The 14016-nt window shown below is 36.1% G+C and overlaps 1 protein-coding gene across 3 annotated transcripts in view; it reads right to left on the reverse strand.

The window, feature by feature from the left end:
* Positions 1-14016, reverse strand: part of ENPP3 (ectonucleotide pyrophosphatase/phosphodiesterase 3) — a 100806-nt gene that overhangs the window by 43869 nt on the left and 42921 nt on the right. For all 3 annotated transcript variants that reach the window (XM_040449182.1, XM_040449183.1, XM_040449181.1), the window contains 5 exons: positions 7401-7480; positions 4358-4477; positions 3737-3846; positions 2200-2265; positions 1388-1460 (listed from right to left, as the gene is read on the reverse strand). In XM_040449182.1, the coding sequence (XP_040305116.1) occupies positions 1388-1460; positions 2200-2265; positions 3737-3846; positions 4358-4477; positions 7401-7480 (449 nt within the window). The remainder of the gene's footprint in view (positions 1-1387; positions 1461-2199; positions 2266-3736; positions 3847-4357; positions 4478-7400; positions 7481-14016) is intronic.

Here is a 14016-nt window from a genome sequence, read left to right on the forward strand (position 1 = left end):
ACACAAGAAGAGTTAACTGCCATTACCATTCTTACCATTATTACCATACCATGTCTATTTGTCCCTTTGCCTGTCTGTCCCTTTGTTCATTTTGTGCATTCCTCTACCATGCTCACCTCCTCCCTCAACCAGGCTGTTTGTGAACTTTTTTCCTTTTTCTTATTCAGAGAACTTTCTAACCAGTCACAGTCCCTGCCTCTCCTCAGACTAGTTAGGACCTCCTCAATCACCCCTCAGGGCACCTTGATCTTTTCCTTTGCAGCACTTTTCAAAATTACACTTAAAATTTATTTGGGAGCTAAACTAGAGCATTGATTAGAAAAAAATATATGGTGCCTAATATTAACTCAGCTGTATGGGTCAGACAAATACAGATTATAGTGTCCCCTCTCAAAACAATTAACCATATCAAGTGTGGATAAGAATTAAAACAGAAAAGAAGTGGTGAATGTACTTCAGATAGTTACTATGCCACTCACCCTTAAAATAGCCTGATTAAATGTTAAATTCTGGGATATCACCAAAGTGGTGTTGGAATATGGAGAACTAATGGGTTAAAAATGGTAGGACTTGAGCAAGGCCTTGTATCAGGAATCATTTTGGTTTAATGGGAAAAAAGAAGGGCATTTCTGATAAACCACAAAATCAGGGTACCAGAAGAAATATGCTTTGTTTTCCAATGGAGGATAACTGTTAAATAAGTTTCCATGAAGCAGGAAAATGCCTCCATACTCATGGAGGCCTTCATAGCTTTACATTATGTCCAGGACAATACAGGCTTCAGTGTAACAATAATAACAGCAATAAAGGAGATGACTTTTTTTTAAAGTAATATTTAAGGTCTTTATTTCTGTAGAAAAATGTAACATAACGGTTTAGATAATGGCAAAACTAATATTTAAAAGTCTACTTCAATTTTAATGGAGGCCCAGGAGAGGAAGGACTCTGCTGGGGGCACCAGCATATAAAGTCCAATTATAAGGATCTTATGAATGGAACATAGTGTGTGAATAGACAGCTGGATAGTTCACAACAGACTTGCAAGTGACTTAATTTGGAATGAGCTACATTAACATGTTGAATTGGCATGCAGTATCTAGCCTTGATGGTTCCACTGTATGAAATAACAGTGCTACATCTAAGTTTTCAATGAATGTTTATCAAATGAATCAAGATGTAGTCATAAACCAGGTATATCTTTTAGACTTTTAATTTTTTTGGTAATTTTTAAAATTTTTAATAAGGTAGAGATACTTTTAGACTGTTCGCTATTTTAATGTCTTCATGTTCATATCAGATACATTTGTATTCAGTGAGAATTAAAGAATATTTTACTTTGTGGGTTAGGGCTAGATGATTTTATATTTGTTCAATAAAACCAACTTACTCCGGCACTGACTGGCCCATTTTTATGTCCTGCAGAATCAGGCTCTTCCACATAGATGGTATAAAAAGCAGGTCTAGGGGTAAAATTGAAGCAGAGAAAGACATTATCAACTTGGAATAAACCTAAGGGTTGGATTTGCAAGTGCATAGGTTTAGAACTTGGTGGCAGTTTCCTTCCTTTTCTCTGGCCTCCTTGTCTTCATCCAGGCCCAGTCGTTCCACTTGGCCCAGAGGGGAGGTACTCCTAACAGGAAGTAAGACCTTCCTGGGCATGAGCGTTGGTCTGACTCACTTATGAAAATCTCCCTTATTCTTTCTGCTAAGACCTCTCTTGGTGTGCCTCAGCCTTCTATAGTTCCCAGTCTCTGACTTTCCACCCACTCTTTGTTCGGCCATTTGAATTCTTTCTTTAGATGGCTGGTTTCTGAGGCACTGTTGACATGTTGCTCTCTTTCAGGATGCTCTGACTCAGGACTGTTGACAGGGCCTTGCTCTGGCACCTCTAGCTCCATGAATCAATCCTCATAATGAAGTTTCAGACCCTTTCGCCATTCTGCCTCCAGTCTACATCAGGTTCTGTGTTACTTGCCTCTACTCCTGGTACTGGCTCTATCTCTATTGCCCCATAGTGCCAGTCACATTCTCAAGAGCAAAAACTCAACTCAACTGCTCTCAGGAATAATTCTTGAAAATTTCTTAAAAAAGAAAATGCCAAGTTTCTTTCAGAAGTGGTCATTTAAAGCAAAGAAATAATTGCATTTTATACTCGCAGATATCCCAGTGTGCCAGCACTTCTCTGATTCTAAATAATACCTTTCAGCTTTGGGCAGGTCCAGCCATTTCAACAATGTAAAGACCCTCTCTTCATATGGGATACTTCTGAAAAGGAGAGAAAAAAATAATTCTCAAAAGTTACTCAAAAAAAAAAAAATAACTCTACTATATTCCTACTCAGAAAGACAGTTAATATTTTGAGATGTCCATTTTATGTTCATACATGATCAGAATACTGAAGGGGATTCAGTATTACTCAATGGGATTCCTGTTTTCAATACTTATATAGAGATACGTTTGTCTCAGTGTAAATTAAATATATATTGTTTTCTTTCTTTCTCATCCTTCCATCTTCTGATTTTCCCCCAACTGAAATAAAGACCATTAATTACTATCCATTCAGTTTATTTTTATTTCATTTATTTATACATTTGTGTATATTGGGCACCTATTTGTTCATTTTAAACAATATTTATCAGTGGGAAAACCAAAGATGCTTTCCTTCCTAGAGATGACATTCTAGTGAAGACAAACCATAAACAATAGATCTGATACATAAATAAATTCTATTGTGCATCACAAGGTGACAAATGCTAGGGATAAAAGAAACACCAGAGCACAGTAAGGTGAGAATTCAGGGTGGGGGATGGGTTGGAATTTGAAATCTTAGTTTAATCAGGCTAAGACAATATTGAGAAAGTAATTTTCGAGCAACAGCCTGAAGAGGGTGACGGAGCAGGCTATGCAGATACATGGAGTGAGTTACCTCAGGCAGAGGGAACAGCCCACACAAAAGCCCTAAGCAGACAATTCTGGTGTGTTAAGGCCTACCCAGGAGGTCAGCACCAGGTGGAATAATGGGAGACAAGGTCTGAGACAGTGGGGTGGTTGGGGTCATACCAATAGGACCCTGAAGGCTTTTACTGTGAGTGAAACAGGGAGCCATTAAAGTTTTTAGTGCAAAAGAACGTCGTAATTGGACTTGTTTTTTGAAGTTAACATTCTGGTTGGTAGATAGAGAATAGATGGTAGGAGACAAGAATAGAAGCAGGGAGATGGGGAAAGTGCAATAATATAGGCAAAATAATATAGGCAAAAGATGATGGTTGCTCCAACCACAGCAGTAATGCTGGAAATAACAAAAGTTCATAGACGGCATACATTTTGAATTAGAGTCACAAGCATTTACTGACAGACCAGGTGAGGGATGTAAGAGAGAGGAATCAATGATAACTTCAAGATTTTTGACCCAGGGGCGCCCGGGTGTCTCAGTCGGTTGGGCCGCTGACTACCGCTCAGGTCATGATCTCGCGGTCTGTGAGTTTAAGCCCCCCATCAGGCTCTGTTCTGAATGCTCAGAGCCTGGAGCCTGCTTCAGATTCTGTGTCTCGCTCTCCTCTCTGCCCCTTCCCTGCTTGCTCTCTGTCTCTCTGTCTCTGTCTCTCTCGCTCAAAAATAATAAACAATAAAAAAAATTAAAAAAAAAAGATTTTTGACCCAAACAACTGGAAAAATAGAATTACTACCAAGGTTAGTAATCATGCCTGCCTAGGAGCAATCATATCTTCACGACTACCTGTTATAACTCATATATATAGAAGGAAAGGAGCCATTGATAGCGACATCTGATCCAGGCCAAAAGAAGCTACCAGCTTTTAAACCTTGGTACGTTGCTGTCAGCCAGATCTATAAGAAGAGAAAACTTAAGGTAAGTGGAAGTAAAAAGAATAATCTGGGTAGAACTTGTAGAAATGGTGCCATTTTTTAGCAACTAAACAATATTAACTAACATTCACAAAATTTAATTACATAGGGATCCACCCCAAAAGTCAAGAACATAGTAAGGTAGTAAGAAAGATCACTCTTTTTTCAAATTGGTAAAACTGTATAGTTCCTCTTTTGCTTTTAAAGAAGTATAAAACAGAAAGGGGGGGGGGAGGAAATTAACAGAAAACCCTTCTGAGAAACCTCTAGCTTGTTATGTTTAGAATACTACATCCAAGTTTCAACAAAAGGCAAGTTAACAATCATGAATACTTACATGATTTAAACTATAATTATAAATGGTGAAACACCTTCCCATTACTCCCCACACTTAGAAATTAGAAAGATCATGTAAAAGTGCAGAAAGGAAAGTGATCCACTATCACACTGAAAAATGGAGATTATTTCGATGCCACACGTAGATGCTACATACTGGTTGCCCTTGCCACCACGCTGGATTGTTTTTCTCCTTTGATGAAAGTGAAAAATTCTTGTTGAGGTTTACATCATACATATTATTATCAATGATGCCATGGGATTCTGGATATAATCCCTAAAATGATAATTTCAAAAAAGATTTAAAATCATATATCAATCAATCACATTTAAATTAAAATATCATAAGATCTATAACTCATATCTTAGAAAGACGTCATATACTTTTCAATACAAAACCCCTGGGTCCGAACCTAAATACCAAATATATATACATGTATATGTATATATGCAGGTATAGGTGCAACTGTAGGTATTGGTATGTGTAAGTGCAGATATAGGTACAGGTATGTATGTAGGTAGGTATAGGTAGGTGTAAGTGCAGATATAGGTACAGGTATGTATGTAGATAGGTATAGGTATAGGTATAGGTAGGTGTAAGTGTAGGTATAGGTGTAAGTGTAAGTATAGGCATGGTTCCACCATAGTCTAGAGCAGTAAATGAATGATATTAGGCAGATGGCTTGTGCTAATGACATTAATATAACTCTTATGTGATTAATAACTGTTAATTAAAGTTTCTTATATTATAATAATGATCAGCCACTGGTTATACTGGCAATAATAGCAAGAAATGCACTACTTAGAAGTTTTTAAGTATCAAATATCTTGGCTAAAGGGGTTAAAGTGTGTTACCAGCACTTTAGAAGGGAGCCTGCCAAATTTCTCTCCATCTTCCCTTCCACTTATCCATCAATCCAATCATTTTTTTCAATCCAATAACACATATTTATTCAATTATTCCACACATTTTATTGAATGCCATGATATCCCATGCATTTGTAACTATTTCTAGATAGATTTTAGGGTCCTTATTTCAGAACATCACTATATGGATACATATACACATACACAGTAAATTAATAGCACTTATGTATAACACCTTATTCATATATACATACATATGTGTTATATATAATGTGTGTATATTTATGTATATATGCACACATATAGTCAATTCTTTTTTTATTGAACTATAGTTGACATACAGTGTTACAGCAGTTCCAGGTGTACAACACAGTGATTTGACACTTCTACACATTACACTATGCTCACCATGGTAAGTGTAGTTACCATCTGTCACCTTACAACATTATGACATAATTATTCACTATATTCCTTATGCTGTACTCTTCATCCCTGGGACTTATTTATTTTATAACTGGAAGTTTACCTCTTAATACCTTTCATACATTTTGCGGATTCTCCCCAACTCCCTACCCTCTGGCAACTATCAGTTTGTTCTCTGTACTTATGATTTGTTTCTGTTATTTTGTTTTGTGCTTGTTTGTTCATTTGTTTTGGCTTTCAGATTCCACATATAAGTGAAATCATAGGGCATTTGTCTTTCTCCGTCTGACTTATTTCACTTAGCATAATACCCTCTAGGTCCCTCCATGTTGTCACATTGCAAGATATCATTCATTTTTACAGATGGTAATATGCCATATATAACTCATCTTCTTTATACATTCATCTATCAATGGACACTTAGGTTGCTCCTATATCTTGGCTATTGCAAATAATGCTTGTTTTTATATGTCTTTTCATTTTCTTTGGGTAAATACCCAATAGTGGAATTACTGTATCTTATAGAATTTTATTTTTAATTGTTTGAGGAACCTCCACATTGCTTGCCACAGTGGTTGTACCAATTCACATCCCTGCCAACAGTGCGTGAAGGTTCCAATTCACATTCCCGCCAACAGTGCGTGAAGGTTCCTTTTTCTCCACATCCTTGCCCATACTTGTTATTTGTTGTCTTTTTCATACTATCCATCCTTATAGGTGTAAGGTGATATCTTATTGTGGTTTTATTTGCATTTCCCTAATGATTAGTAGTCAATTCTTGTTATCTATGGTAATTATGTTCTATAAAGTTGCTACAAACACTGAATTAGTGAATACCGAACCATTGCTCCTAGGGAAAATAAGGTGCAAGCCTCTAGTCACAACACTTTTATCTGCTGATCAATACATAATCTTGTTTTTGTCTATTTCTGTTTAAAAATTATCATTTAATATATATTGTTGGTTCACTATAACTCATGCCCGAGTAAAGCTTATCTAACACACATATAGTCAGTACACTCTGAAAACGTTTGTTTACTATATGAGAGTTAAAACAAGAAAGGCAGAGTGTCACCTTTTAGACCTCAACTGGGAATATGTGAGCTGGGCAACTCAAATATTTAGGTAAAATCTGCAAATATATATATATATATATATATTACATGTTATATATATTATATATATATTACACACATAATATATATATACATTGCATACATTAGGCATTGTTACTTTAGAGTTAAAATTTAAATAAGTTATAGTTACTGTCCTATAGTAATAAAAGAGTAAATGCAAAGTGGTAAGGACATAATATCCTTTGGTAATAAAGTCTGAGGTAGAGGACTCCTTAAGATGTGTTGTAAATCTATAAATGTTAAAAAATTTAATTTGCCCTTGAGTTCATTTTCATCATTTCACTTACGTCTTATTACACATTAAGGAGAATTCACTTGGTTTATTTCCTTTATCTAAAGACTTATAGCCAGCATGCATTTATTTATGAAACAGAAGTCTTTGTCAAATTAAATACAATGAAAAGATTAGGGAAAAAAGACATTTCCTACACCAAAGTGGCTGTCTTCACACATAACCTACAATTCCCAGCAGACTCAGAAAAGTGGAGGCAAATCAAAAGATCAGAGGAGAATGGTATTTCTCACATCCAAGAAGCTATCCTGGCCTGTCACACAGGTGAATTAGCCTATTGCTGGGACATTCATTCATACGTAAGACCTCAGAGCACTGGATGGCCTCACAATGAGATGCTACCTCACAGCCTGAATGAAGCCACATGTGCTTCTGAAATGTGTGTGTGACATGGGGCTCAGCCACTTCCTGTGTAAGCATGTCTGTCGTGGTCAGTTGCCTGTCTATGGCCTGTCAGTCTTGCCACTGGGCCAAACACTTACCGTGACAATAGTGTAATGATTTGGGAAGGTTTTGGTTGGATAGACAGCTCTCATGTATTTTGAATGAATTCCACATGTTTCTGCAACAAAACATAGTGAGAAATTAAGAAGTTGTTTTTTCCTGGTAAGTTTTTTTAAGTAAAAATCTAAACATAAAGTTTTTACAGAGAAATAAAAAGCTAACTTAAGAGTGGATTGAAGATGGAAAGAGGTTGAAATTCTTTTTTTTTATTTAATTTTTTATTTTTAAAAATTTACATCTAAATTAGCATATAGTGCAACAATGATTTCAGGAGTAGATTCCTTAGTGCCCCTTTAGTGCCCATTTAGCCCGTCTCCCCTCCCACAACCCCTCCAGCAACCCTCAGTTTGTTCTCCATATTTATGAGTCTCTTATGTTTTGTCCTCCTCCCTGGTTTTATATTATTTTTGTTTCCCTTCCCTTATGTTCATCTGTTTTGTCCTTAAAGTCCTCATATGAGTGAAGTCATATGATTTTTGTCTTTCTCTGACTGACTAATTTCACTTAGCATAATACCTTCCAGTTCCATCCACGTAATTCCAAATGGCAAGATTTCATTCTTTTTGATTGCCAAGTAATATTCCATTGTGTGTGTGTGTGTGTGTGTGTGTGTGTGTGTGTGTGTGTGTGTATAGATATAGATATAGATACACACACCACATCTTCTTTATCCATTCATCCATCGATGGACATTTGGGCTCTTTCCATACTTTGGCTATTGTTGATAGTGCTGCTATAAACATGGGGGTGCATGTGTCCCTTCGAAACAGCACACCTGTATCACTTGGATAAATGCCTAGTAGTGCAATTGCTGGGTCGTAGGGTAGTTCTATTTTTAGTTTTTTGAGGAACCTCCATACTGTTTTCCAGAGTGGCTGCACCAGCTTTTATTCCCACCAACAATGCAAAAGAGATCCTCTTTCTCCGCATCCTCACCAACATCCGTTGTTGCCTGAGTTGTTAATGTTAGCCATTCTGACAGGTGTAAGGTGGTATCTCATTGTACTTTGATTTGTATTTCCCTGATGATGAGTGATGTGGGGCATTTTTTCATGTGTCGGTTGGCGATCTGGATGTCTTCTTTGGAGAAGTGTCTATTCATGTTTTTTGCCCACTTCTTCACTGGATTATTTGTTTTTTTGGGGGTGTTTTTGGGGTGTTTGATAAGTTCTTTATAGATTTTTGGATACTAACCCTTTATCTGATATGTCATTTGCAAATATCTTCTCCCATTCTGTTGGTTGCCTTTTACTTTTGCTGATTGTTTCCTTCACTGTGCAGAAGCTTTTTATTTTGATGAGGTCCCAGTAGTTCATTTTTGCTTTTGTTTCCTTTGCCTCCAGAGACGTGTTGAGTAAGAAGTTGCTGAGGCCAAGATCAAAGAGGTTTTTACCTGCTTTCTCCTTAAGGATTTTGATGGCTCCCGGTCATACATTTAGGTCTTTCATCCGTTTTGAATTTATTTTTGTGTATGGTGTAAGAAAGTGGTCCAGGTTCATTCTTTTGCATGTCGCTGTCCAGTTTTCCCAGCACCACTTGCTGAAGAGACTGTCTTTATTCCATTGGATATTCTTTCCTGCTTTGTCAAAGAATAGTTGGCCATACGTTTGTGGGTCCATTTCTGGGTTCTCTATTCTGTTCCATTGATTTGAGTGTCTGCTCTTGTGCCAGTACCATACTGTCTTGATGATTACAGCTTTGCAGTATAGCTTGAAGTCTGGGATTGTGATGCCTCCTGCTTTGGTTTTCTTTTTCAAGATTGCTTTGGCTATTCGGGGTCTTTTCAGGTTCCATACAAATTTTAGGATTATTTGTTCTAGCTCTGTGAAGAATGCTGTCGTTACTTTGATAGGGATTGCATTGAATATGTAGACTGCTTTGGGTAGTATCGATATTTTAACAATATTTGTTCTTCCTATCCAGGAGTATGGAATTTTTTCCATTTTTTTGTGTCTTCTTCAATTTCTTTCATAAGCTTTCTACAGTTTTCAGTGTATAGATTTTTCACCTCTTTGGTTAGATTTATTCCTAGGTATTTTATGGTTTTTTGTGCAACTGTAAATGGGATCGATTCCTTGATTTCAAAAAGGTTGAAATTCTGATGCCTACAATTCCTACATTCTAAGTAATGTCAGTTTTTAATAGAGAAGTGAAAGACTCTACAACATTTCTCTATAAAGGCCAGATCATAAATGTTAGGCTTTGTAAGTCCATATGTTCCTTGTTATAGCAGCTGAATTCAGCTAGTGAGGCCAAAAGCATCCATAGATGCTACACCAACAAATAAGCATGGCTGTCCTCCAATAAATCTTTATTTATGGACATTGAAATTTGAATTCCATGTAATTTGTACATATCACTAAATATTCTCTTCTTTATTTCTCAACCAGTTAATAATGTAAAACAATTCTTAGCATTTACTAGGCCACACAAAAATAGAGTGGGCCACATTTTGTCCATGAGCCACATCTTGGGGATCATTCAGCTAAGCATACCCCAAATTACACACTGCCACCAGCTTTGTATGTTTGTGTTGCTCCTCTATTTCTGACTCAGGTCATTATGATGAGAATTTCTATATAACATTTTCATCCCAGCTAATAGTTCTTATGTGACAGCGTCCAATATAACAAAAGTCAACACAACTATCTAGGTAACTGAAGAGGAATTTGCCCTATATACGAGCATAAGCCTATGTCACGTAGTAACATTTATAAAATAAGTAGTAAATAACTTTACTACTTATTATTTTCAGTACAGTTTCCATTTGATCAGTGAAGTTTCCTGTGATCTGTTTTCCACAAAGTGCGGCATCAACTTTGCTTTCAAATGTTCTGCTGTTTTGGATCTGTGCAATAACGCCACTCAAGGTCAGAACCACTCCAGCATTGTTATTTCCTCTCCAACAGTGAAGGATAAGAAATTTTCCATTTCAAAATACTGTCAAATCAAATTCTAAAAGAAAGCTTCACCATTATTGATTTTATTTAGGTTAAAACAAAAATCAAAAATGATTTTTGTCCAGAAAGTTACAAAGTTTATAGTTGGAAACAATGAAAGTTTTCTCAAATAGGCTTGGAGGTGGTCCAATATGCAGTGTTTCCAATATGACCTAGGGATTATCTCCTTCAGAACCTTCTTGGGCTCCATATCAAGTTTACTAAATAGGACTCTGGTAGGAATGGAGGGGTAAGTAGAATATGAAGAAAAGAGATCTGGAAAAAAAATCAACATTTGTGGCAAGCCACCCAAAGTGGTTCTGATGTACCTAAGTTTGAGGCCTGCCCTAGGATTTGATTTCTAAGTATAATTAAAGATTAAAATAACCTTTTTTTTTTCAGTCAATACTACCATAAGTCTCATACTTAACCAGAGAAAGACATTTATTATTTTTAAGAAGTCATACAATAAGAAAATAAAATGAGATCCAATTCGCTCATATAATTAAAAGAATTTAAGTGGGGGGGGGGGGAACATACAATAAACAGAAATATTAAAGTCAGTTTTTCTTTTCATTTCCTTCAAACATGGGTGATGTAATCAAATTCTTAAATGCCTAAAGCCATGGAGTATAAAATAAAACACAAACTAAGCTACCAGTAATGTAAAAACATGACATTAGTTGGGATGTCCCAAATAGGACACACCTGCAGACTATCCATGATTCATGCTACAATTTTGGATCACCTGCCTTTGAACAAGAGCTGTTGTAGAACAGCTCACAGAAAGCAAAATATTCTATAATTGTTTCTTCTAGAACTTAATAATCTAAATCATAAAAGAAGGAAGGATACACAAGAAACCAACAAGAGTAGATGCTTCTGCAGAGATAAAGCTAGAAAGATCCGGAAAGAGTTTTTTTGTTTGTTAGTTGGTTGTTGTTATTCTACTATATACATTTTAATATCATTTTTAAAAGTTTATCATGTGTGTATTTTACTCTTTAAAGAACTTTTTCAAAAAGGAAGTACCAACCCCCCAAAAATCTGGAAACATGAATAGAATAAACATATATCCTTAGAAACTATAAACTTGGGGCACCTGGGTGGCTCAGTCGGTTGAGTGTCCGACTTCGGCTCAGGTCATGATCTCACAGCTCAGTGAGTTCCAGCCCCGTGTTGGGCTCTGGTGCTAACAGCTCAGAGCCTGGAGCCTGCTTCAGATTCTATGTCTCCCTCTCTCTCCGCCCCTAACCCACTCTCATTCTGTCTCTGTCCCTCTCAAAAATAAATAAACATTAAAAAAATTAAAAAAAAAAAAGAAACTATAAACTCTAAGAAAGAGCAGAAAACTAAATGCGTAGTAGGTGAAACAGCTGACAGATACAGCAAAAACAGTACGAGGATGGAAGTGTATAGCAACAAACAGCTACATTAAAAAAGAAATTTTACATAAACAACCTAACTTTACAACTCAAAGAAGAAAAGGAACAAACTACATCCAAAGTTAGCTGAAGGAAGGAAACAATAAAGATTATAGCAGACATAAAGGGAACAAAGAGTAGAAAAATACTTGTAAAAATCAAGAAAATTAAAGTTGGTTTTTTGAAAAGATAAAATTAACAAACCTTTAGCTAGACTACACCTCCTCCAGAGAAAAGTCTAGGATTAGAAGGCTTTACTGATGAATTCTCTCAAGTATTTAAAGACAAATTAATGCACGGGGCTCCTAAATAGCTGTCAGTTAAGGGTCCAATTTCAGCTCAGGTCATGATCTCATGGTTCGTGAGTTTGAGTCCTTCATCAGGCTCTCTGCTATCAGCATAGAGCCCACTTCGGATCCTGTCTCCCTCTCTCTCTGCTTTTCCCCCTCACGTGCTCTGTCTCTGTCTCTGTCTCTCTCAAAAATAAACATTCATATGAAACAAAGAAGAATCAATGGCGATCATTCTTAAACTCTTCCAAAAAACTGAAGAGAAGAAAACTGTCCCAACTCATTTTATGAAGACAGCATTTATCCTGATACCAAAACCAGACAAAGACACCACAAGAAAAGGAAACTACAGGACAATATCCCCGATGAACATAGATGAAAAAATCTTCAACAAAATACCAGGAAACTGGATTCAACAGTACATTAAAGGAATCACACACCATGACCAAGTGGGATTTATCCCTGTGATAAAAGATGGCTCAACATATGAAAATCAATTAATGTGATATGCCACATTAATAAAATACAGGATAAAAATCACATGATCATCTAAACAGATGCAGAAAAAGCATCTGATAAAGTTCAATACTCTTTCATGATAAAGACTCTCAACATACTAGAAATGGAGGGAAATTACCTCAACATGGTAAAGGTCATGTATGGAAAGCCCACAACTAAGATTATACTCAACAATGAAAAACTGAGAGCTTTCCCAGTAAAATTAGGAACTAGGCAAGGACCCTTTCATATACCATAAACAATATCTAACTCAAAATGAACTAAAGACTCAAGAATCTTACAAGAAAAGAGGAGGAGACATTTGTGATATTGGTTTTAGTAATGATCTCATGAATATGACACCAAAAACACAAGCAACAAAAGCAAAAATAAACTAATGGGACTGCATCAAACTAACAAGCTTCTGCATAGCAAAGGAAACCATCGACAGAAACAACATATGGAATGGAAGAAAATACTTACAAACCATATATGTGGTAAGGAATTGACTTCTAAAATAGATAATAAATTCTTACAATTCAATAGAAAAAACCTAATAACCCAATTAAAAAATAGGCTAAGGATTTGAATAGATACTTCTCTGAAGAAGACCTACAAATGACCAATACATACAAGATGATCAATGTCGTTAAACATCAGGAAAATGCAAGTCAAAACCACAATGAGACATCACTGCACACCTGTTAGGATGGCTATTATCAGAAACACAAAAGACATGTGTTAGTGAGGGTGTGGAGAAAGTGCAACCCTTGTGCACTGACAGTGAGAATAAAAAACAGTTATACAACTATCATATGATCCAGCAATCCTACTTCTGGATATTTATCCAAAATAATTAAGATCAAGTTCTTGAAGAGATATTAACACTCCCATGTTCAATGCGATACTATTCACAATAACCAAGATGTGGAAACAACCTAAATGTCCATCAATAGATAAATGGATTTTTAAGTGGTGTATATATGCAGTGGAACTTGATTTGGCCTTAAAAAAATGAAACCATATAAATGAATCTTGAGGACATTAAATGAAATAAGCCTGTTACAGAAAGACGAATACAAATAATTCCACTTATATGAGATCTAAAAGAGTCAAGGTCTTAAAACAAAGAATAGAATGGTGATTTCCAGGGTCTGTGGGGAGGAAAAAAATGGAGAGTTGCTAATCAATGGGTATAAAATTTCATTTACGCAAGATGAATAAATTCTAGAGATCTGCTATACAACATTGGGCCTATAGATAACAATATTTCATTATACACTTAAAAGACTGTTAAGTGGTTATATCTCCTAAGTATTTTTACCTCAATAAAATTAAAAAGAAGAAAGAAAGAGGAAGAGGGGGAGGAGGAAGAGGCAGCAGACAGCAAAAGGCATCTGCTGTGGAGAAGTTAAGAATTCTATTGTTTGTGAAAGTAAACTT

The sequence above is a fragment of the Herpailurus yagouaroundi genome, unplaced genomic scaffold (assembly GCF_014898765.1).
Source record: "Herpailurus yagouaroundi ecotype Mexico unplaced genomic scaffold, PumYag 198, whole genome shotgun sequence".
Classification (NCBI taxonomy): Eukaryota; Metazoa; Chordata; class Mammalia; order Carnivora; family Felidae; genus Herpailurus; species Herpailurus yagouaroundi.